Source organism: Notolepis coatsorum (genome assembly GCF_963971535.1).
Source record: "Notolepis coatsorum genome assembly, chromosome: 5".
Classification (NCBI taxonomy): Eukaryota; Metazoa; Chordata; class Actinopteri; order Aulopiformes; family Paralepididae; genus Notolepis; species Notolepis coatsorum.
In genome coordinates, this window is record NC_140169.1 from 94,419,815 (window position 1) to 94,445,227 (window position 25,413).

The window sequence follows — 25,413 nt, forward strand, 5'->3', positions numbered from 1 at the left end:
CTGACTGACTGGCAACATTTCTTCCAGACGCGTAATAGTGATAATCAGATGTATGTACAGAGTTGTAGTATTATTATGCAGTGATGCATAAGCAAGTATAATGACACTATGGTAGTAAGTCCTACTGGCCAGTGGTATTACTGAATAAATGTTTTAAAAAATTGAATAAAAAAAAAATAATAATAATAATAATATCTAACCCTAACTAACCTTACTGTCATGCACTTATCCTAATAAACTAACCTACACTGTAGCACTCAACACTTTGATGAACATTGTTACTCAGCTGATAGAGTTGTGCCCTTCCTGATGACTTGTCGTACAGAACTTGTAAGTCGCTTTGGATAAAAGCGTCAGCTAAATGACTAAATGTAAATGTATATATATGAAAATATTCCCAATTCTTTTATGAACGATATTTTCATTCATGTAGTTCATCACGCTATGGGGGCGGGGTTTTGAGCCAAATTAGCTTGGGTAAAGTGCGTTCGGTTGGTTCTCGTCAACTCGTAAAGTCGGATTTTTTTTTTTATTTAAAAAATGTTTGGGGCATTTCTGCACACAGTCGGTGACAGGAAATTGTGGATAGAGAGGAGGGGGTAGGTAGGTAGGTATTTATTTAGACAACAAAACATATACAGATTATTACATCACACATTTGCTTTAGTCAAGGATAGGAACGAAAAAGCCAATGACTTATTTACATCGTTGTCCCTGGAAGTCAATGATGCTTGATACATACACATACAACTCATTACAGAAATATTTCACAATCATTACATTTGATAGCAATAATGACACAATCATTAATTAATACAAACATGCGCATTTGTTGAGACATGTTAAACTAGCCGTGAGTCTGTGTATCTCAGAGCACTCCCAGGGGAGGGGAGGGAGGACGGAGAGATACGCTTTCCGCACTCGACTCTGACTTCTCTGACCTCGTTCCCAGCTTTATAACTCTGACTACAATGCCGTCAGCTAGGACCGGAGGGGGTGGGGCTGGGAGGTGACTACAGGGTGGCACATGTCTCAAAAGGCTGGATTCAAACCCAAACATACTTCACTATTATTGACACAGTAGTATCGTGACACATCATCAGATATATGATGTTGACATGCTGGGATTCATAAAAATAAAAATAAAAAAAGCACTCAAACCACCTGCAACAAGAAAGTTGAATAATCTGATCTGAATCCACTACCTTGCATTTGATTGAATGAATGAATGAAAACTTTATTTAACAGATTGCAGAATGGGTACAATACAGTACGGCTCAATACATACAATTGTTAAGGGGATGCAGACCTGAGAAAGACGTTTGTCTTGTTTCCATCAGGGTCCCCCATTTTCAATTCATATAGACATTTATGACATAACGTTAACATACATGACATTTATGGCATAGGGACATATAGGTATTTAGTACTGATACATTTATGACATAAACGGTATTCAAATATACAGTACTGTTACCCCTAGATCCTGACAGAGTATATATGATGGGGAGGGGACTGTACATTAGGAGGGGGTGGGTGGGTGGGAGAGAAATATACATACGGCGGGGAGGGAATATATACATGCGGTGGGGAGGAGATTGTCTATTAGGAGGTGGTGGGGGTTTTGGGCATTTACGGTTGCCAGTTTCGAATTGCAGCCTCCCGTAGGTGCTCTTTAAGAGCGGTTTTGAATGTGGGTAGTGATTCACATTCCTTTACAGCTTTGGGTAGGGCGTTCCACATTGTTGTGGCATAATTGCGAAACGTGTTTAGTCCCTTGTTTGAGTCGAATCTGGGTTTTATTCACTGACCTTTGGGAAGTATTTTGACATGTACATGGGTACCCCGGTCGTATAGTGTATCTTGTAGACCAGATTGGTGCTGACTGTACGACCCGAGGTCTTTTGTTTGTGTTTAGGTTTTATTTTTTTATTTGTATTAGGTTTGTATAGGGTGGTGAATGGTGATGATGTTAGGGTTGGGTATTTTGTTTAGTTTGTTCTGGGTTTGTTGGTTTGTCTTTATTGTCTTCTTTCCTTTTGCCGGGTTCTTGCCTCCAGTCGCTGGGTTGTACAGTAGGTGGCGGTATGTGCCTTTCTGTGGTTGCGACCCGCCATTAACTACAAAGAAGAAGAAGAACACCCGAGGTCACGTGACATATTTCCGAGTTATTTTTGTTCCCTCCGACCAGCGCGCGCGATTCAAAACATTGCTGTGTTGGTCCCGCGCGCAGACAGCAGAAGAGTAGAATACCCGCCAACAACAACTAACGTTGGTCTTTCAAGAATACTTCCGATTTGGACACCATACTGTAATTTGGTAAGTATCTACGCGGTATAATAATACACTGTCATTGATATTATGTACATGTTTAGATGATTCAATTGACGACGTCCCCGGTGTGTGTTTGTGTGTGTGGCGTAAACCACATTGCAGTGCACCAATGTGTCATCAAGCTAACCAACGATAACTGTTTATTGGTTTTTTTGTGAGTGACTCTGCCAGCTAACGTTAAAACACCGAAACACATAACTCTAAGGTCACACTACAGTGTCTGTATGGTCTCTTATACATCGTGTTTTTCCTCTTTCGGTTATACTAATGGATGCTGTCATACATCGCTGAATAGTAAATCGACCATTGATTGATTGATTGATTGATTGAAAAGTTTATTAACAGATTGCAGAATGGGTACAGTACAGTACAGCTCAATACATACAATTGTTAAGAGGATGCAGACCTGAGAAAGACTTTCGTCTTGTTTCCATCAGGGTCCTCCATTTTCAATTCATCATATGACACACATGACATACAGATAGACAGTACTGCTACATCTATACATTTATGACATACCAGATTTTCAAATACAGTACTGTTTGTGATACTAAAAAAATCCAGAAGAAGAGTATATACATTTGACATAGAAACTGTGCATTGGGGGAGGTTGGGTAGGTGGGACGTGGGGTGGGACTGTACATAGGAAGGGGGGCGGGGGGGGGGTTGGGTAGGGGGGGGGCACTGTACATTGGAATACTGACATACATTTGACATAGAAACTGTACATTGGAGGAGGTTGGGTAGGTGGGGTGGGGCTGTACATTGGAATGCTGACAAAGCCATGCTTGGTCTTTATTGTACAACTGGGTTAGGACATTTGTAGGGGCCAGTTTTGAATTGCAGTCTCCCGTAGGTGTTCTTTGAGAATCCCGCCAATAGCGTTAAACTAACCAGACAGACTGTTTGGCTCATTGTTAGTTATCGCATTCAAATACGCTCAATAAACTCAATACGACGAGCGCCCTTCCCCCAAAAACCAAGACGTATTTATCGCATATATATCCATATACTGTCTGAATATACCTGCATGTAAACAATATAACTATGACAGCATGTACATGAATGGACATAGCATAATATATATTATTTATCCACTTCTTTCTCTACATACCTGCAAGCATGTAATCCTTTTTACACCTGTAGATACTATATCTGTACATATTCCTTTACCTACTCGTACTAGTTATATCACTGGCCAGTATGACTTACTACCATTAGTGTCTTTATACCTTTTATGAGTGACTTGACATGAAAATGGATGTTTTCTCACCATGTTTGGTTATTTAGGGTTAGGGTTGTGTGACTTGACATGAAATCCTCCTACTCTTGTATCAGAGCATTATTCACCTCCTCCTACTGTTGTGCCAGAGCATTATTCATCATCTTCTCCTACTGTTGTACCAGAGCATTATTCATCTTCTCCTACTCTTGTATCAGAGCATTATTCATCTTCTCCTACTGTTGTACCAGAGCATTAATCTGTTGTACCAGAGCATTATTCATCTTCTCCTACTGTTGTACCAGAGCATTATTCATCTTCTCCTACTGTTGTATCAGAGCATTATTCATCTTCTCCTACTGTTGTACCAGAGCATTAATCTGTTGTACCAGAGCATTATTCATCATCTCCTACTGTTGTACCAGAGCATTATTCAGCCCATCCTACTGTACTGTTCCACCTGCTTCTTTAACTTACTATCTGTTACTAACTGGGCCAAACTTGCATGCATATCCACAACACCGCTGCAGTACATGTTGTATGTACTGTTTTGATATGATGTATGTACTGTTTTGATATGATGTATGTACTGTTTTGATATGATGTATGTACTGTTTTGATATGATGTTGTATTGTATGTACTGTTTTGATATGATGTATGACGTACTAGTACTGTTTTGATTGATATGATGTATGTGCTGTCTGATGAGTACAGCGCTGTGAGAAGGAATGTCACCCTGTGCGGACAATAAAGTCTAAGTCTAAATGGACGGTTGCTCACCATTAGGGATGAGTACCTTTCACATTTGAACCGATACGGTACCGGTACCTGTGAATCGATACCGGTACCCAACGGTACCTTTTTTCGGTACTTTAGTCAAATTTTCTTTTATTTACCTACCTCGGTTGTGAAAAAAAGAATCCAAACTTCAAATAACTACAATTTCAACCGTTTTCGGCTTGCCATTGCTCGAGTCCGACTGCTTTGTTGTTGAATCAAGTCAAATCCTAGGTAAGCATATATTGTGCGTGTGAAACGTTGACATAATTTTTTTTTTTTTTTTTTTAAATGAAAAAAAAATCGGTATCTCACTCGGTAGTACCGACGTGTTTCGGTTCGGTACCTCAAAAGTACCGAATTCGGTACCCATCCCTACTCACCATGTTTGTTTTCTTTCTAGGTGCATTCCATGATGATGCCCCTTGCTATTGGGAAGAGAAAACACTCCTCTCTGGTCTCTGACAGGTGAGTGACCAGCTGCCATGCTTGAAGACTAAACTCAATCATGTGACTTGTTTTAACACAATGAATTATACTGACCAGAACTAACAGTACTGCTCTGTGACTTGTTTTAACATGATGAATTATACTGACCAGAACTAACAGTACGGCTCTGTGACTTGTTTTAACATTATGAATTATACTGACCAAAGCAAACAGCACGGCTCTGTGACTTGTTTTAACATTTATAATGACCAAAGCAAACAGTACGGCTCTGTGACTTGTTTTTAAGTGTCTTTTGCTGCTCGTACCTTGCATGAATAAGTCAGGTGAACTTGGACAGTGGTGCATAATTAATTACTGTGAATTGGAAACTGTTTAGTATTTATATATGTGTGTGTGAAAGAGCTTTAACCCTTTCACCGCCCCACTACCAAACGGTTAACCCTTTCACTGCGACAACACACAGAAGGTTAACCGGCGGCCGTCGGTTGTGTGATAGTAAAGGGTTAACCTTCTGTCGTGTGGCAGTGAAAGCGTTAAGAATATTATTATCAGGTTATCAACAAAGGAAGTAAACGGTGAGCGATTTTAATGTTAAGTGTCTGGGGAAAAGTAAAAACATTTTTTAATGGAAAATAGTTACATAGAGACCCTGATTTCCAAGCTCCCAGTCTGACTGATCTCATGGCTCGTCTGATCTACCAAAGTGAGCCCACGTTACCCCACTTCTTAGAGAGCTGCACTGGCTTCACATTGCCGCACAAATCTACTTCAAGGTCCTTGCCCTAGCATACTGTGCAGCAAGGGGAACGGCTCCCTCCTACCTCCGGTCAATGGTCTCTTAACTATACACCCTCAAGACCCGTACGTTCTGCATCTGGCTTTGGATTTGGCTGCCTCAGACCCACTCCTATCCGAGCTATTCTCGGTCCTCGCGACACAATTCAAGAGGTTTATTCATCACATACATACACAAGACAATATAGTGAAATGAAGGTGGCCATTTCACTGTATATGTAACAATGGTGGAATAAACCTCACCACAGGTTTGACACTGTTTGTTGGAACAATGTCACTGACCCTGAGCTGCCAGAGTTGTACCCTTCCTGCTGACTTGTTGTACAGAACTTGTAAGTCGCTTTGGATATAAGCATCAACTAAATGTAAAACGTGGCTCCTCTCGACCCTGGCTCAGCCACCCGGCCAAGAGGGCGGCGATGGAGGAGGCCTCTCCCCTGAAGAGGAGCTCCCCCAGGAGGAGGCTCCCTCAGCCCCAGCGCTCTCCCCTCCGGAGGGGCGGCAGACAGCTAGAGAAGGAGAACTGCTTGTCGCCACAGAGGTCACCCCAGAAGTCGCCACGCAGACGGCTGGCAGGTATGTTTGGTGGGAGACGCTGTGATCGTGTCCTTGTGTCTTGTCTTACTTGGCAGCCGTTTTTTAAGATTTAGTTTTGGGTCTTTCTTTATTAATGACACGATTGTCTTTGATAAAGTTCATAAAGTATGCAAACCATCCCCCTCCATCAATTTAGTGTCTTTCTTTCTTTCTTTCTTTCTTTCTTTCTTTCTTTCTTTCTTTCTTTCTTTCTTTCTTTCTTTCTTTCTTTCTTTCTTTCTTTCTTTCTGTGTCTCTTTCTGTATCTCTCTTCGTTCTGTCTTTTACTGCACTCAATGCACTTTGCTACTAAGTAATTTACTTTGCCTACCGTATATTACTACCTACTATGCTAATTATGTATATACTACTATGCATTCAAGACTGTAGCACTCAGGTTAAACACTGTTTGACAAACAATGTTACTTAGGCCCCGTTTAGACGGAAACGCTAGCAGGCACATCCGCAAAAATATTTTTTCGGATGTGCCTTTCGTTTATACGGAAACAGCGTTTTTACGGGGTGAAACCGCAAAAAAGTGAGACTACCTTCCAGGGTGGAATTCCTAGAAACAGTAAACCTTCGCGCTCATCTAAACTGTCAAACCGCATAAAACGATGACGAAAGGGTTGTCACGACTCTGGTCGCGCGTACTGCTTACATCACAGGCATGCGCCAGCGCCGCCAGTAGCCTAGAAGCGTAAACAAAGCATGTCTGATTCTATCCATGGCGATCACCTGAAGGCTACATTGGCAGTACTTTTAACCCTTTCACTGCCACACGACAGAAGGTTAACCCTTTACTATCACACAACCGGCTGTCGTGTGGCAGTGAAAGGGTTAAATACACAAGAATCTGTCCCGCGGCGTGACTGGACCCATCTGTCTGTGAGTGACTCTGCTTTGGTCCAATCACATTCCCCATCCACAGTCTGCGAATCAGAGGCAGAGTAGGGCGGGTCTTCACAGCACGTCATGTGACATATGCGCCAATCGTGTGACAGCGGGGCTCCGTCGTTACAGCCTCGTCTGCACGGAGAATTCCACCCCAAAACGCTCGTCTAAACGCAAAATTAAAAGTGAAACCGCAAGACGACTTTTGCGGTTTCTGTTCAGACTCTCTCCGTCTAAACGTAGCCTTAGCTGCCAGAGTTGTACCCTACCTGCTGACCTGTTGTACAGAACTTGTAAGTTGCTTTGGATGAAAGCGTCAGCTAAATGCCTAAATGCATCTCTCTCCTCACCTCAGAGGTCTGCTCGTCGCCACAGAGGTCACCCCAGAAGTCGCCACGCAGACTGCTGGCAGGTATGTTTGGTGGGAGACGCTGTGATCCGTGTCCTTGGGTCTGTCTTACTTGGCACAGACCCAAGACTAAAATCTATTTTTTGTTTGCAGCAGTTTTAAGATTCTGTTTTTAGTCTTGGGTCTTTGCATCAGCTAAATGACTAAATACATTTCTCTCTTTCTTGATCCATCTCTCTCTCTTCCCCTCTCCCTCCCTCCCGACCTCCAGGTTCCCCGGCCCCCTCTCCGCTCAGCACAGTCATCGTGACGAGTTCTTTCTACAGCAAGCGGAAGGTCCTGTACCTCACTCCACTGGAGAGGAAGGTCCTGAGGGAGTCCAGGCCTGCTCCTCCGCCTCCCCCTCCGGTTGCCTCCAGCCGGCCCAAACAGGCGGTGAAGGGGAGGAAGGTCACCAAGCTGATGAAGACGGCCAGGAGTTCTGCCAGTGAGATGAGAGATGTGTTTAAGGGCTTCACAGGGCCTCCCAAGAGGATCGTCCTCACCAAGCTCAGGTTTGTTAAGTTACTTTCATCAGGTTGTGTTGCTTTATTTCTTTCATTACTTATTCTTTTCTATGGACTTTTTTATGAATTTATTTTTCTTTCTTGAATTAGCAAAAACTGGACTTTCTTTTTAGATATTGGTGAGATAAGGTCAGCATATGTTAGCAGCATGCCTGGGGTCTGGGGGAGGAGGTTAACAGAATATTTGAATATTGATATGCCTTCAAAGGCCCACCCCTAGTATCTACAAACAGGGTTCACACATGGTCCTTGAAGTGCTTAAAGTGCTTGATTAAAAAAAAATAAAAAAGTCAAGGTCTGGAATTCCTTGAAAACAGCCCATTTTCTTTAACACAATGTTTAAAAAAAACTTGAAATTCAAATCACTTGAAATTGAAAGACCTTGAATAAAATGTTGCAATGTCTGTGGGAACCCTGTACAAATAATCTATTCCAACTCAACAGCAGCTTGACTAAAGCAGCAGCAGCAGCCACCACCACCACCCACCCTGCTCCCAGCTCCAAGCCCACAATGTTCCTCTCCTTCAGTCACGTCAAACCTAAGCCCAAGATCTTTGTGGGCGCCGCTTTCTTCGCTACGGGGAAGAAACGGCCTTCCATGTACAAGAGGTCTGCTCCCAAGTCTTTAAAGGCCTCTAAGCCGGCTCAGGCTCCCAGGAAGAGGAAGGCCTCCCTACCGCCGACTTCAGGATCACAGAAGCCAGACTGCGCTCTGGAGAAGCCACAGACACAGACTCTGTCGGTGAGGAAATCCACCTTTCTAATGGAAGGTGTTAGAAGCTGCACGTCGGATCCTTGGCCTTCAAATATAAATGTGTCATCCCCCTTCTCTCTCCCTCTGACTTCCTGTCTAATAAAGCAGAAATTACCCAATACATATCTAAAAAAAAAAAAAAAAACATCTTTCTTCAGGCTGACCAGAAAGAGGAGGAGCAGCACGGGTTTTTAGAGCTCCAGCACTTTGACCCATCAGACTGGACAGACTCTGACCACAGCGCCCCCTGTAGTCCAGTCAAACCTACAACCTCGGTGTCTCAATCGTGAGTTGGGGATTGAATTAATTTTTTTTTCATTCATTATAAAGATAAATTACTTATCAATCAGTCAGGAATAATCCTCTCGGCTCCCTCTCCTCTGCCCTTCTCTTCTCTCTTCCCTCTCTTCTCTTCTCAGTTCTCCTCGAGGACTGTTGAAGAACTGTGCAGTGTTGAAGGATCTGAAGGTGGTTCTCCACAGGTCTCCTACATGCAGCCCGATCTCCAGGAAGCCCATTACTACTGAGGTAGGACTGAGGGGGAGTGGGTTTGAATTTACGTTGACAACGCAGTGGGTTTTATGTACACATATTTAAATGGTTTATGTTTTAATGTTGAGTTAAAACCTCATCATTCCTACTTAGGGGTGTCACAAACCAGCCGTACGGCCATGACAAAGAGGCAGACGCAGACGAACAAAGTAAATTAACAAAGGATTTATTTCATTAATAAAGACATAAAAGGAATAACTAACAACTAAACTAACAGTGGCATATGATGTCAGTGATATCAGTAGTGTGAGTGCATGCATTGTAAAGTGTATAGGTGTAATGTTGTATAATGCAAACAAATCAAAGGTATCAAACTACTGTATACTATTACTCACGCCGTCCCATGAGGACAGTGCCCAGCAACTAAGCTCTGCGAGTGTTTAACAGGGAGCATGGGAACACCGGGGCGGGCCCAGGTGGTTCCCATTGTGCTGATTAGCGCTCCAGCCACGCCCACCTCCAGTACCTGTCAACACGGCAACATACTAGGCGGACAATGGAGACCGAGTGGAAGGGGTCGCAACAAGGGGTTATTCTTATTCATAAATGTTCTTACATGTAACAATAGTTTACATGTTCCTCTGTTTGCTGAGCAAAGCTCGTTATCCTACTTTCCCTGGGCTTGGTAATCTGGTCCAAATGTTATGTTAACACTTTTGAGTGCCAACGACGAGAGATCTCGTTTTTTTTTTTTTTATTATTATAGATTTCCATTCATTTTTCATCAATTTAGCCTCACGTTACCAGTGGGGATCTGTCTGAACTCGAACAGGGAAAATACCGCCCCCTATCGTCTCTCCAGATGGTATTGATGGATTGAATGAAACTCATGGAGAAAAAAAAGTCCTGCTTCCACATTTTACTTGTCAGACAAGTAACAGGAGACGATCCGAGTAATCGCCTACCACCAGAACAGCGGAGAATGTGCGTTTCCAGTACCCAGCGTTGGATCAAAAACGCGATCGATATTTGGAATGGCGATCAGGAATTGGAATAATCTTTTTGGAGAACATCTGATCTGAGGTAAGGAATCTATTTTACCAGTCTTGGGATAATCAGAGCTATTTTCACCTATATATCAGCGTGTGCCGTGTGTGTGTGTGTGCGATCAGGAAATAGATAATCGATTTTTCAGCCCGCTTCTATAGCGTGCATAAGTACACATATACTATCGATAATCTAGCGTTTATTTCATAAATGGGCAGAAAAATTACAGTGTTTTGTGTATTCCAGTAAAGGGCGTTTATCACAGAATCTCTATTTTTTTCTGGAACTTTAAAAAAACAAGCGTTTTTCAAAATGGTATAAAACGGAAATGAACCGATTATATATATATATAAAAAATATCCGTTTCGACAAAGTTGACTGCAAACAAGTCATTGATAAGCGATGGCCATATTAGTCACATCGCCATAATTTAAGATATAGTTTATGCGTTCGCAAATATGAGAGCTCTGTCATTGAAGTGGGTGGTGGCACGCAACGGGGTTCCGGGGCAACTTTTTGGGAAATTAGCTTATTTGCCATCTACCCTGGTGTTAGACAAGCAGATGCATACCCTTTTCTTCTCTGTGCATGCATTAGGCTTAGGGAACAGCTGCACCGTTAGCCTAGCTTAGCGTCATTCACTGGAAGTAGGTTCCTCCATGTAGCCTAGTTCCCAACAGTCACGAAATACACTCCAAATAAAACTCCAAAACTTTCCTGTAAACATGTTGTGACTTGTGTATTTACCACGTGGAGAAATACTAATTTAAATTTTACAAATTTTATTTCTAAGCAGACACATACTCTAATTTCTTTTGGTCAAACCACTGCTGCCTGGGCGCAGTGATTTCACGCATCACCTCAAAAGCTCTGTTGTAACTCAATAAAACCAATGTGACTAATAGCTAGGGACAGGACACGCTTTCATTGAGTGAAGTGGATATCATCAGATAGACTAGCTAATAGTATCTAGATAAATCACAACTTTACAATCATGTTTCGGTGTGGGCGGCCGGGTAGCACAGCGGACTAAGCATCTGTCTACCACTGCAGAGACACTGGTATCGAATCCGGCTGTCAGCAGTGCCTCCGCCTTGGCCGGTCGTCATACTGGCTCAATTGGCAGAGTCAGCAGAAGGGAAGCCGGTGGGTGGTAATCTGGTCGTTGTAAACAGCGACTCCTACAGGTCGCTCAGAGGCTGCTGGCTGTCTCCTATGTATCGGAGGAAGCATGTGATAGACTTCAGGGCTCCCTAGACGACCAGTGGGGGGCACATGTGCGCAACGACCAGGAAGGGGAGGGGGGAATTGGCATAACGACTAAAAAAATTGGGATCAGAGGAGAAATACAGATAATAGGAGGAGAAAAAGTGAATTTAAAAAAAATCATGTTTTGTAAAGAGTTGTGATCGAAGCCAGGGTTCGACCCCACAACGATTAGATTACGATTCTTCAGGCAACGATTCAATGCATCATGAAATCTCTTCATTTGACCACGATTCGATGCGATTTAATTTTCAATCAGTTAATTCCCCAATTTCTTTTGAATACACAGGGAACTGATTCACTCAGCATGAATGGACTAAGATAAGATAAGATAAGATAAGATAAGATATTCCTTTATTGATCCCCTTGGGGAAATTCAGGCATCATAGCAGCATGGGGGGAGGGGGGGAGGGGTACAGGTAGTAAAACAACACAGTATACAGGTAGTAAAAGACAACACAGGCAGTGTAAACAATTTGATCAATATGGTCAATATAATTTACTATCTGACTAGCTGAGGAATATTCACATTATTCACAGTGTCACATGAGGTGCAGTATGCATGAGGTAGTGTTATAATTTACTATCTACTGAGTATACATTAATCAAAGTACCAGGGTAGTCTACTTTGTCCCCCTTGGGTTCCTATAAGTCCCAGGTCAATGTCTGGTAGCAGTCGCTGTCGCTGCCCCCTGTTGTGGGGCCTGGAGGCTGCTAGTCGCTGCCCACTGTTGTGGAGCCTGATGGCCGCTGGTATGAAGGACTGTCCGAGGCGGTTAGTTGAGTGTCGGGGGGGGGATGAGTCTGTGGCTGAACGAGCTTCTCATCTTGACTAGCTCGTCGTAGAGGGGGTGGTAGGGGTTCTCCATGATGGCATCCAGCTTCCTTATCATCCCCCTCTCTACCATCACCTCAAGTCTAGGTAGCTCGACTCCCACCACGGAGCTAGCCTTCCTCACCAGCTTGTTGAGCTTGTTGGTGTCCCTTGAGTTGATGTAGCCTCCCCAGCATGCCACAGCATAGAAGAGGATGCTGGCCACAAAAAACTGCAGCAGTTTGTTGCACACATTGAAGGACCTGAGTCTCCTCAGGAAGAACAGCCTGCTCTGTCCCTTCCTGTAGAGGGCCTCTGTGTTGTCCGACCAGTCCAGTTTATTGTTCAGGTGTACCCCAAGGAACTTGTATGAGTCCACCATCTCCACATCCACCCCTCGGATGGAGATGGGAATCGGGGGGGGCCTCTTCTTGCCCCTCCGGAAGTCCACCACCAGCTCCTTGGTCTTACTGGTGTTGAGTTGGAGGTGGTTGCTGTCGCTCCACCCCACGAAGCTCTCCACCAGGGCTCTGTACTCCTCCTCATCATCGTCGGTGATGTAGCTTACGATGGAGGAGTCGTCTGAGAACTTCTGCAGGTGGCACCCGCTGGAGTTGCGGCAGAAGTCTGAGGTGAAGAGGAAGGGTGACAGCACAGTTCCCTGGGGGGCGCCGGTGTTGCTCACCAGTACGTCAGACTGACTGTCCTTTAGTCTGACGTACTGTGGCCTCTCAGTGAGATAGTCCTTGATCCAGGCCACCAAGCCGTGCTCCAGCTGCATCGCAGAGAGCTTCTCCGCTAGCAGTGACGGCTGGATGGTGTTGAAGGCGCTGGAGAAATCAAAGAACATAATCCTCACTGAGCTGCGCGGCTTCTCCAGGTGCGTGTACGCTCTGTGGAGCATGTAGATGATGGCATCCTCCACCCCGATGTTTGCCTGGTATGCAAACTGCAGGGGGTCGAGGGAGTCACGCACCAGGGGCTTGAGGTGTTGCAGGACCAGTCTCTCAAACGTCTTCATGACGTGTGACGTCAGAGCGACTGGCCTGTAGTCGTTGGGGGTGCTGGGACGTCCCTTCTTGGGCACCGGGACAATGCAGGAGGTCTTCCAGAGCTGGGGCACCCTCTCCAGCCTCAGGGAGAGGTTGAAAAGATGCTGGAGCGGTGCTGCCAGCTGCTCTGCACATACCTTGAGCACCCTGGGATTGGTGTTGTCCGGTCCTCTGGCCTTGTTTACGTTAATTTTGGAGAGCTGCCTACTGACCTGACTGGTTGTGATCGTCAGGGTTGGGGGTGGTGGGCAGTCTGCTGGTGTTGGGGGTGGGGTGCCGTTGCTGATGGGTGGGTGGGGGGTGGGGGGGCTGCTTTGTAGGTGTGATCTGGTGCTGGTGTCGATGGGTGGGGGGAGGGGTGTGGGGAGGCCACTCTGGTCAAAGCGGTTGAAAAACGAGTTGAACTCGTTTGCACGCTCTGGAGGGCCCTCCACAGCTGTGCCCTGCTGTTTGAAACCAGTGATCTTCCTGACCCCCGCCCACACCTCCCTGGTGTTGTTGGCCTGTAGTCTGCCCTCCAGCCTGTCCTTGTAGCTGACCTTGGCTGCCCTTAGCTCTTTTTTGAGCTCCCTTTGGACAGCCCTGGCCTGCTCAGTGTCCCCTGCCATGAAGGCCCTCTTTTTCCTGTTTAGCAGGTGTTTAATGTCCTTGCTAATCCAGGGTTTATTGTTTGAGAAGCAGCGTACCCTCTTTGTGGGTACGATGCTCTCCTCACAGAACCTGATGTAGTCTGTGATGCAGTGGGATAGTCCATCAATGTCATCACCGTAAGCCCTCTCAAACATATCCCAGTCTGTCGACCTGAAACACTCCTGTAGCTCCTCCTCGACGTCGTCAGACCACTGTGGGACAGACATGGTGGTCGGAGGCTGTCTCTTAATGAGAGGCGTGTATGTGGATACAAGCCTCACAAGGTTGTGGTCTGACTGGCCGAGGGGGGGCAGGGAAGTCGCACTGAAAGCCTCCTTCACGTTAGCATACAGGAGGTCCAGAGTTTTGTCTCCCCTGGTTTTGCAGGTGACATACTGGGTGAAGTTTGTCAGGGTCTTGTTCAGTCTGACATGGTTGAAGTCCCCATTGATAAAAATAAATGCATCCGGGTGTTTTGTCTGAAGCGCCGCGACGGTGGAGTGTATGACGTCACTCGCCTGCGCCGCCGCCGCGCTGGGTGGGATGTAAACAGTGAGAGCCAGGACGTGTGTTATTTCTCGCGGTAAATAGTATGGCCGCAGACTCAGTGCCAATAGTTCAATGTCGGGGGAACAGATACGTTCCTTAATGGTGATGTGCCCCGGGTGGCACCATTTGGAGTTAACAAAGACAACAAGCCCTCCGCCTCTCCGCTTGCCGCTCTGTTTACTCCGGTCGGCGCGCACCACCGTGAAGCCCTCCTGTTCTATTGCACTGTCCGGGATGTTCTCGTTCAGCCAGGATTCGGTGAAGCACAGTAGGCTTGCCTCCTTGTACTCACGCTGGTTGATCATCAGGGCTGAGAGCTCGTCGGTCTTGTTGACCAGCGATCGCACGTTCCCCATGACGACAGCGGGCAGGTAAGGCTTGAATCTCCTGCTGTCCGTTATCCTGTCCTTCACGCTCGTGCCAGCTCGATTTCCCCGTCTGCGAATCCTTATTTCGGCTGGTAGATTCCTCGGTGGTTCTGCAACTCTGTTTCGAAAGCAGAGGAGAGCCTCCCTCGGGTAAACCAGCCCGCCGTTGTTGCTGTTGTTGTTGTTGTCCTGCCGCAGGTAAACCAGCCCGCCGCCGGTGTTGTTGTCCATTGTTCAGAGCTGTGCTCGACCGAACTTGCCTAACTCAGCTAACTTCACAGAAGTTGTTACAAATGCCTTAACTTGGTCTATAGGTCAATAATAGGGGTGTAAACCTTTGACCCCACTTCGATTCGATTACGATTCTTCAGGCAACATTTCAATATTAATTTGACCACGATTCGATGCAATTCAACCTTAGGATGCATTGTTACATCCCTATCTGGAACCCTTTGTAATCCCTGAGAAACAGAATCTTTGGAGGAAGTTTTAATCCACAGCAGCGATTTGTTATTGTTGTTCTTAACTATTGTTATAGTTAGGGCTACAACTAATTACTATTTTGGTAGTCTACTAATTTGTCGATTATTTTTTCGATTAGTCGACTAATCGAAAAACAATTATATAAAAAAATAAAAAAATAGCTTATTTTTATTTTTAATTTAATTTTTACTTTGTGAAAGTGGCTTCTCAGCTCTGGTCCAGCTGAAGACCGAGCAGAGGAACAGATTGGACATTGAGCTCAGAGTTGCTTTGAGACTCTTGTCAGGACCAAACAACATCCCCAGTTATCCCATTAGTTCCCCCAAACTTACTGTCGGTCTGTTATGTTAAGCTAAGAAGTCTTCAGCTGGCTGGACCAGAGCTGAGAAGCCATTTTCACAAAGATACGGTAGGTAGTGCAAAAAAAAAAGAGAAATTATATATATTTTTTTTTAATGACTAATCGACGCAACAATTTCTCGTCAACGATTTTTCATCTAATCGTTGCAGCCCTAGTTATAGTGTTTTGTTTTGTCAACAGGAAGACAGTCTGACGGACTCTGAGCCCATCTTTAAACTGAGTGGTATCAGCCCTTCCACCATCGCCTCCAGTCCACGCAATGGTACACGCACGCACACACGCACGTGCACACACACACGTACAGACGTACACACGCACGCACGCACACACACACACACGTACATACACGCATACATGTATGTTTATATTGTCTATACCTGATGAATAAAACATATTCTGATACAAATTTGAAACCAAACACTCCACCCTAAAACGTTATTAAAAAAAAAAAAAAAAAAAAAAAAAAAAAAAAAATTTGATACTTGCCAGAACAAGACATGGGACATGTCAAGTCAAGAGTTTTATTTGTCACGGCATACAAGTATACAATGAAATGCGGGTGGCAACGATGTGCAATACAGTAGTACAAACATATAATGGAATCCAATAAACAACATTGTGCAATAAACAGGTAACATAGTGGGACATCACGGTATTTGTACATAGTTATTTACAGAGCATGAAGGACATGCTAGGTCCCTTGGTAGTGCAATACACTGTTACTATACTATTTTTAAAGTGACCTTTCCTTTGTGGCCATAAGTGTGGGCGTGTGCAGCATGAGTGAGTGCTTTCTCATGTTAAAGTGGCTGCTAGTGTGCGAGCGTGCACAGCGTGCGTGTCGTGTGTGTGCTAATGTGTGCTTGTGTGTGGAGAGTTCAGTGTTCATTGTTCAAGGCTCTGATGGCCTGGGGGAAGAAGCTGAGCCGAAGCCTCTCTGTCCTAGTAGCTGGTGTTCGCAGGCGTCTGCCTGACCTCAGCAGCTGGAACAGGCTGTTATTGGGGTGGTGAGGGTCTTTCATTATTCTGCAGGCTCTGGATTTGCACCTCTTGTTGTATAGAACCTGCAGGGGAGGTAGTGCAATACCGTGGTACGCTCGGCAGAGCGCACCACTCTCTGTAGGGCCTTCTTGTCCTGTGCCGTGCTGTTTCCATACCAGGCAGTGATGTTTCCAGTCAAGATGCTCTCTACAGCTCCGGAGTAGAAGGACTGGAGTATCTTCTATGTAACATTGACACTGAGATTTTTCAATGTTTAGTTTTTAATTGATCTGAATTTCAGGATGGTGCGGATAAGATAACAAATCTTGCCATCCCAAATTGCGAATAGTTTTAACAACTTCTTCGTGAATGTGGGACCATGTCTTGCTAAACATAATTCAGGGATGTGATTTTTCCGTTTTAACCGGATTTCTGGTTTTTCGGACCAAAAATCTTAATAAAAGAATATTCATAATTTTTTTAAACTTTTCTTTTTATATGTTTTGATTATTTTTCCACCTGGTCTAAGTGAAACGCGAAAGCAACATTTATCAGACCTGCTATTCTTGCATAACAGATTTTCATTGGCTATCGATAATGTTAGCAGTTTTGTTGAGTGGCGCGAGATGCTGTAAAGACATCAACACACTAGGAAACACACTAACACTGGATTGCTTTTGTAAAACTGACCAACCAGGGAAGGTTACTTGCAAGCAGTGCAGCAGTCTGCCACTCAACACTACTCAAGGGAGAGCAAGCATTGTCCAGTTAATGTGAAGCTCTGTAGAAACATCAAACTCTCAACAAGCATGAGGTACAAAAGCCAACCTAGACATAACCAAGAAGCTGAGATGGAGAAATGTCACCACCTTCATTCTCAAAATCGACCTGAGAGCAAAAGAAAAGCAAGAGTCCATTAGTCCAACTGCAGCCCTTCGCAGTAGGCAAGACTTCGAGAGGAGGCGGTTACAGGTGTTGCACAATCTGGTTGCAAAGAAGAAAAGGTCCTAACGTTAGTGTTTGAGCCAGGATGACTTGGGAGGGGTCAAGATGACCCCCTTAAAATTGTTTAGGGGGACACTGATATATTTGATTCATTTTCTTTGTCCCTTTCCTCTCCCACCTGCCTCTTCCCTGTGAACAGTTCAATATATACAAATAAAATGTGTTCATTCATTCAAATGGAGTGTTTATAATCTTTTTTAAAAAGATAGTTTTGAAAATGTTCAGGTTTTTTTCTTAAGGCCCAATCACATCCCTGATAATTATTGGCAATGTTCTTGGTTCTCCCACTGATTTTATAAGTAAAGAGTATGCTTCTCTAAATGCCTTTGAGCCTAAAGACCTCAGAATACTTGATATTATTATGAGCCTCAAAAACTCTTCTCCTGGCCATGATGAAATTCCAGCCTCTTTGATCAAAAAGGTTGCATTTTCAATTATTAATCCTTTATCATACATTTTTTTCCATGTCCCTTGAATCGGGCACTATCCGGCACTATACCGCTGTTTAAAGCTGATGACCCCTCTGTATTCTCAAACTATCGTACTATATCGATACTACCTTGTTTTAAAAAAGATTCTTGAAAAGCTGGTATACAGTAGAATCATGAAACATCTAGATTCCAACACTATCTTGTTCGAACATCAGTACGGCTTTAGAAAAAAATACTCCACATATATGGCTCTTTTGCACCTCAGAGAAAAAATTACAGCTGCACTGGAGAAAAATGAATATACCTTAGGCATTTCTTAGATTTATCAAAGGCTTTCGACAGTGAATCATGACATTTTATTATCAAAATGGTCATGTTATGGTTTTAAAAGAACAGGTTTTACAATGGGTTGAGAATGACTTAAACGGAGAGCAATTTGTAGTTTTCAATGGTATCAATCACAGCTGGCTATACTAAAATGTGGTGTTCCACAAGGGTCCATTCTAGGACCCTTGTTGTGTTTGATTTATGTGAATGATCTTAAAATGCATCAAGTTGATTGTCATCTATATTATTCGCCAATGACACAAATCTCCGTCACTGACAAGAATTTTGATTCCCTTATTGATAAAGCAAATTCTGGACTCATTCATTTTTCCTATTGGTTTCAGTTAAACAAGTTATCACTCAATGTCAAAAAATGTAACTTCATTATTTAATTTTAAATAAGAACAAAAAAAAATCAGACAGAACCAAGATTTGTATCAATAACAATGAACTTGCACAAGTTTCATCTGAAGTTCTTAGGTGTCAATATCGATGAGAAACTCTGCTTTAACTAATTCAGAGCCACGCCCATATGACCAAATCAGGTCTAGATTGCCACCGCTTTAATCAATGGGAGGACGGGGATATTTGCGAACACTTAAACTATATCTTCAATTATGGCTATGGGTCTAATACACCTGTCGCGTATAAATGACTTGCTTGCAGTCAACATGTACGAAGCGGATTGTTTTTTCATCGGTACATTTCCTTTTGATACCGTTTTGAATACGAGTATCGTTTTGGAGATTTCTAGTAATTCCAGAGAAAGACACGATAATAGCCCTTAAATGGAATACACAAAACACATTGTAATCTTTCGGCTGATTTATGAATCGTTTTCAAATAAATGCTAGATTATCGATAGTATAATTTATGTGTCCTCATGTACGAAGAGAAGCGGGGTCTGAAAAATCGCTTCTCCGTACTTTGGTCGGCGCGAACCTCACACACACACACACACTCTGATGGCGGAGAAAGGAACATCTGATCCCCAAGATTCGTAACATAAAGGCCTTACCTCACATCTGATGTCATGCAAAAAGATTAATTCCAATTCCTGAGCGCCATTCCAAATATCGATTGCGTCCATTGATCCAATGTTATAGTCCAAAACACAATGATCCACGATCCTCCCAGTTCCCCAGTCAATGCAATGCGGCGGTATTTGCCCTTTGCGAGCTCAGACCCATTCCCAATGATAACGTCAGGCTGGATGGATGAAAAATTAATGGATATCGCTAATGAAAGAAATAATGATTAAAACCCGACTATACTCGTGATTGGCACTGAATGGGTTAAGAATCATTGTGAAGGGGGGCTCCAGTAGCTCACCGCATATCTCGGCGCTATTTCTGCGTCGGGGAAAACTGTGCTGCGTCACGGATCTGGTTGACTCCGAGTTCGATTCCCGGACCCGCCGTCATTTGCCGAATGTCTTCCCCTGCTCTATATCCCGTTTCACCCTGTATCTGTCGGTCATGCTTGACCAGAAAAGCGATAAACGCTAAAAAATAAAGTTTAAAAAAAAAAATCATTGTGAAATTGTTTGCAAGAAGGTTTCAAAATCGTTGGGCATTATAAAAAGGGTTAAAACACGATAAAAAAAATGGCACATTACTAACTTTGTATTAGTTTAATTTATCCTCACATCTCTTACTGCAATATAATTTGGGCCAACGCTTACCCTTCTTACTTACAAGCAATCCATAGATCTCAGAAATCCTTTGTAAGAATTGCAACCAACTCTTCTTATTTAGCCCCCCCAACCAAACCATTATTTAAACAACTGCAACTACTCACAGTTTATGAGGTCAACAAGTACCAAACAGGGGTTCTTCTTATGTATAAAGTAATTGGTCTTCCTTCATCTTTACCTATTTTCTTTCAAAGTTATTTTGAGTATAATTATCATTATCATGCACATCTCACAAGAAGAAATAATGACTTACGCATTCCTTTCTGTAGGACCTCTGTTGCCATATTCTCATTTGTCTATCAAGGTGCAGTGATGTGGAATGATATAAAAAATCAAACAAACATGTTCCACTTTAAATACATTTAAAAGCAATCCTAAAAAATAACTACAAATCCTGTAGTCTTTAGTATGTATTTGTGAGTAGTCTTTAAAAAAAATTATAATAATAATAAATTCAACATTGTAATTGTTGTATAATGCTGTATTGTGTGTATGAGAGAGGGATATGCGCGTTTGCACATAATGTATGTATGTGTGTGTGTGTGTGGGGGGGGGTTCTGTGTAGTTATTCTATATCGTTTTAAGAGGGGGTCGCTTATAAGCCCTTGGGCTTTATGACCTTTCCTGCACATTTTAACTGTTCTTCTTGTACTTCTTTTTAAGTGCAAATAACAATAAACAATCTTGTTCTTCCCTCAGATTCCCCAGCTGTATATTCTATCTTTGGCTCTGCAAACAAAAGGTGAGAGACTTTCCCCACCACCACAAAAGGGGCAATTGATGGTAATTAAATATACATTGGGAACAGTACCCAGTTCTCTGTACCCAACCTTAAAGGGGAGATGAAGCGTTAAACAATATGAGCCTAGTTTGTTGTGTACCTTGGGTAAGACATGGTCCTATAATCAAATGTGAAATCCTGCTTATTTGTCTGAAAACTCAAATGTAATTTCCCCGTTTTTGCCATGGGCGCAATGGCGTAACTCTCTCTCCAGGTGTGCCGGGGACAGATTTGTGGGCGTGGCGAATGACGTCGCTGGGGGGGGGTTATGGGGGGGGGGGGGTTTAATACCAGGGGTGCAATACCGCATTTTCCCAGGCGATGGCGCCATTTCTCCATGTAAACGACACACTGAGCTCATACATACAGAATTACATTGCATTCAGAGATCTCCAGGGTTCAAACAACCAAAAAACAATTATCCTCCTCTAAACCACCATTTCATCTCTGATGGCTCCCATTGTGAAATGTATTTACAATACAAGGATGTTACAATACTTCCATTGAATATGACAACAACAACAACAACAACAAAAGCTATGGTATGTCATAAATGTATAGATGTAGCAGTACTGTCTATCTGTATGTCATGTGTGTCATATGAAGCCAGACCAGTCACCCGAACAACTGCCTCTTTGAACTGCTGCGGTCAGGCAAGCGATACAGGAGTCTCAAGGCGAGCACAGAAAGACTCAGAAGAAGCTTCTATCCCCAGGCCATCAGGCTGCTAAACGAACAATGAATGAACACTACACAACAGCAACCACCAAACGCACATAGCACACACATCCACACGCACACACTCACTTTAAACAAACACACTGTAGCACCCACTCCACACACTTATAGCACACACCCACTTTAAACAAACACACTGTAGCACCCACTCCCCACACTTTATATTTATGGATGAAGGATTGCACTACAACTCGTACACCTTACTGTAAATTGTACCTAAAATTGTACCTCATCCCATTTCTGCTTTGCACTAGATAGTACTGTACATTAGTACACTGCATAGTATTGTGTATTGTATATTATATGGTAACTCAGAACATTGTACATATGTCTATACCGAACACTGTGACCTCATTTTCTTCTTCTAAATTCATGCTATATTATGTTATTATGTTATTTGATACTATCTTGTCTAGCACAGTCTCTGGAGCGTAACAGTAAGAAGCATTTTGTATGAAAGTATTCTGTACTTCTGTATGACAACTATTAAAGAACTTGAGACCAGCACTCTCAGGTTCAAAATTTTATGGCAGCCCCCCCCTCTCTACCTAGATTTTTTTTTAAATACCAGGGGTGCAATACCGCATTTTTTGTATCTTTTTTGTATCACAAACAGTACTGTATTTGCAAATCTGGTATGTCATAAATGTATAGATGTAGCAGTACTGTCTATCTGTATGTCATGTATGTCCTGATTAATTGAAAATGGGGGACCCTGATACAGTACAGCTCAATACATACAATTGTTAAGGGGATGCAGACCAGAGAAAGACTTTCGTCTTGTTTACATCAGGGTCCCCCATTTTCAATTCATGACTGAGCTGTACTATACTGTACCCATTCTGCAATATGTTAATAAAGTGTTCAATCAATCAATCACTTGGCCCCAGAACCTGGATAAACACTTAGATTCCCAAAAGTAGTGATAGACTGTAGCCTGTAGGTACCCAGGTCTGTTTGACATTTCGAACATATTTAAAGGAGATATTGAACGGCCCATTTTGTTCAATACGTTGCTGCAAACTATTATTTTTTTTAAATATTGAACCACACAGACAGCAATCAGAATACTGGCATTTCCATAACGCTTTCATCTCTACAGTATATTTTCAAAAACATGAGGAACAACTTTGCTTGAATTGTTTTTATTATGAAAACTAAAACAGGACGTTTGCATATTCTCAATGTTGCTGTCGACGTCGTCGCGGTCGCGTCGATGTGGGGACTTGCTTCTTCAAACCGGGTGGACAAAGTTTACAGACAAACGTTAGATTGTTTCCGTCTGAGTCAGTACTGACTTTAACGTTAAACTATTTTAAATCCCCAAGCACCGACGTCAAGAGGTAGAGTCTGACTCTGAGCGAGTGCTGCTCTCGACCTGCTGCTGCGCAGCGCTCAGCTTCTGCTCGCAGACGCAGATTCAGCTGTTGTTGTGATGAGTCTGATGACGTAGCAGGGGTTGCCAGATCGGTTGGTTTTCCACATAATTTTAAAGCCTGTTTACGGTGTATTTTAACTGGGTTTTCGGCTGAAATACATATGAAATCTGGCACATCTTTGAACGCCGTTATAACAGAGTGCTGAGAATGAACGCACTTTTGAACTCCTAAGTGCTCCTAACTACTAAGTGCAAGCCCAGATAAGTACTCGCTATTTGCATATCAATAGCGCCGGTCGTATTTAACACACCTGACGACCGGGGCTATTGATATGCAAATAGCGAGTGTACTCCCAGTTGATTTCAGGAACGCACCACACACACACACACACACACTGCTGGTGTCGTCACTGCTGCTGGTTTAGCTCTAGATAAGGGCAAGAATGCGACCCCCATCTACTCCTCTTTGCATAATAGTAGGACAGGTAGTCAGAAGGGGGGGGGACATAACTGCATTCTGAAAAAATGGGGGGGACCCATTCCAATGTCCCCCGTGCCAAATACGCCCCTGCATGGGCGCTGCCATTTTAGATTTAGCTGGATGGTGACGTCACGGTGATGGCTTGGGCTGGGTCCCAGTTTACAGTGCTGGTTAGATAGCTACGTAAATATGGAGTGTCGTGAAAGTCAGTCAGTAAATTGTCAACCAAATGTAACGTTACCTACAGAAAAAATATATATATTATATAATTATACTTGTAGTTGTATTATCTGCGAGACATCCCCCACACCCACAGTCTGCCATGTTTAGACGGAAACGCTAGCAGGTGAATCTGGAAAAATATTTTTCCTTTTTGTTTATACGGCAACAGCGTTTTTGCGGGGAGAATCCGCAAAAAAGTTAGACCACCTTCCTGGGTGGAAATCCTAGAAACGATACACCTTCGCGCTATCATCTGAACAGTCAAACCGCATAAAACTATGACGAAAGGGTTGTCAAGGCTCTCGTCACGTACTGCTTACGTCACAGGCATGCACCAGTAGCCTAGAAGCGTAAACAAAGCGAACAAGCATGTCTGATTATATCCACGGAGATCACCTGAAGGCTACATTGGCAGTACTTTTAAATACATAAGAATCAGTCCAGCGGTGACTGGAGCCACTGTCTGTGTGACTCTGCTTTGGTCCAATCACATTCCCCCCACCCACAGTCTGCGAATCAGAGGCAGAGTAGGGCGGGTCTTCACAGCATGCCTGGTTGTCTCAACGACCTGAGGCAGTGTAGCGTATGGGTTGCGTGAATATTTTCCCTAACGGAGTTGCACTTCCGCGTTCGGTTTGCGCGATCTGATTGGCCACTGATGTCATGTGACAGCGGGGCTCCGTCGTCTCGAGTCTTTACAGCCTCGTCTGCACGCAGAATTCCATCCCAAAACACTAGTCTAAACGCAACATTAAAAGTGAGACCGCAAGACTACTTTTGCGGTTTCTGTTCAGACTCTCTACGTCTAAACATGGCCTGAGTCAGAGCGATAGTTCAACTTGACTAACGGGGTGAAGTAGGTATAAGTTTCCTTTTTTTCCTCCCTCAATAATATTATGTTATTTATGTATGTTATCATTATGTAAACAAATGCACATATGGATTGTTTGCTGCAACGTTTCTGAATGAATTGAAGCATTAATAAATAAGCAGATAATTAAATTAGATGTCCATAACTGTAGGCTCAATTTGCTTCTATCTAAGCCAGGATACGTCTTTAACGCGCTCACACCACATTGACTTGGGCTGTTTTGTTACTCACTGTTTGATGTTGTTGATAGTTGCATCTGATTGGTTCGAACCGTTTGAGTTTTATGGAAGGAGTTGTGTAAAAGTTTCAAATAATAACGGGGAAAAACAACGAAACAAAACAGGCTCCAGACTTGTACTAAAAGGGTTTCAAAACAAACAGGCGCAGCAAAAGGGTTTCAAATAAACTCAAAATGATTCTAAACAAAGTCTTTCTTTCATTCATTCATCAATCTGCACTGTGTGTGTAGCAAGCGAGCGGTTGAAAATCTGTTTCTCGTCTGGCGTGTGCGCTTACACACAGCTGGGCCATAATTAATAGGAGGACCATGGTGCCATTTTTTGAGGCGACCAGTGGCGGCGCTATTTAGTCAAAAACTATTAAATCAAATGAAATGGCTCCTACAATAACATTTGTGTTTTTAATTAGCATAGCCTAAAATAAATATGAATTCAAGAAGTTAAATACTGAATTAACTACACATTTATTAACAGGCTGAAAGT

General features: G+C 43.3%; 1 protein-coding gene across 2 annotated transcripts in view; it reads left to right on the forward strand.

Moving 5' to 3' along the window:
* The first annotated feature begins 2,207 nt into the window (after positions 1-2,207).
* LOC311228834 (N-acetyltransferase ESCO2-like) overlaps positions 2,208-25,413 on the forward strand; it is a 46,037-nt gene continuing 22,831 nt past the window's right edge. Inside the window, exons 1-10 of one of the 2 annotated variants that reach the window (XM_084314788.1) lie at positions 2,208-2,319; positions 4,738-4,802; positions 5,977-6,155; positions 7,405-7,461; positions 7,670-7,952; positions 8,409-8,706; positions 8,877-9,004; positions 9,138-9,246; positions 15,961-16,042; positions 20,920-20,962. In XM_084314788.1, the coding sequence (XP_084170914.1) occupies positions 4,747-4,802; positions 5,977-6,155; positions 7,405-7,461; positions 7,670-7,952; positions 8,409-8,706; positions 8,877-9,004; positions 9,138-9,246; positions 15,961-16,042; positions 20,920-20,962 (1,235 nt within the window). In that variant the 5' untranslated portion in view covers positions 2,208-2,319; positions 4,738-4,746. The remainder of the gene's footprint in view (positions 2,320-4,737; positions 4,803-5,976; positions 6,156-7,404; positions 7,462-7,669; positions 7,953-8,408; positions 8,707-8,876; positions 9,005-9,137; positions 9,247-15,960; positions 16,043-20,919; positions 20,963-25,413) is intronic. The other variant, XM_084314789.1, reaches the window with a different exon arrangement.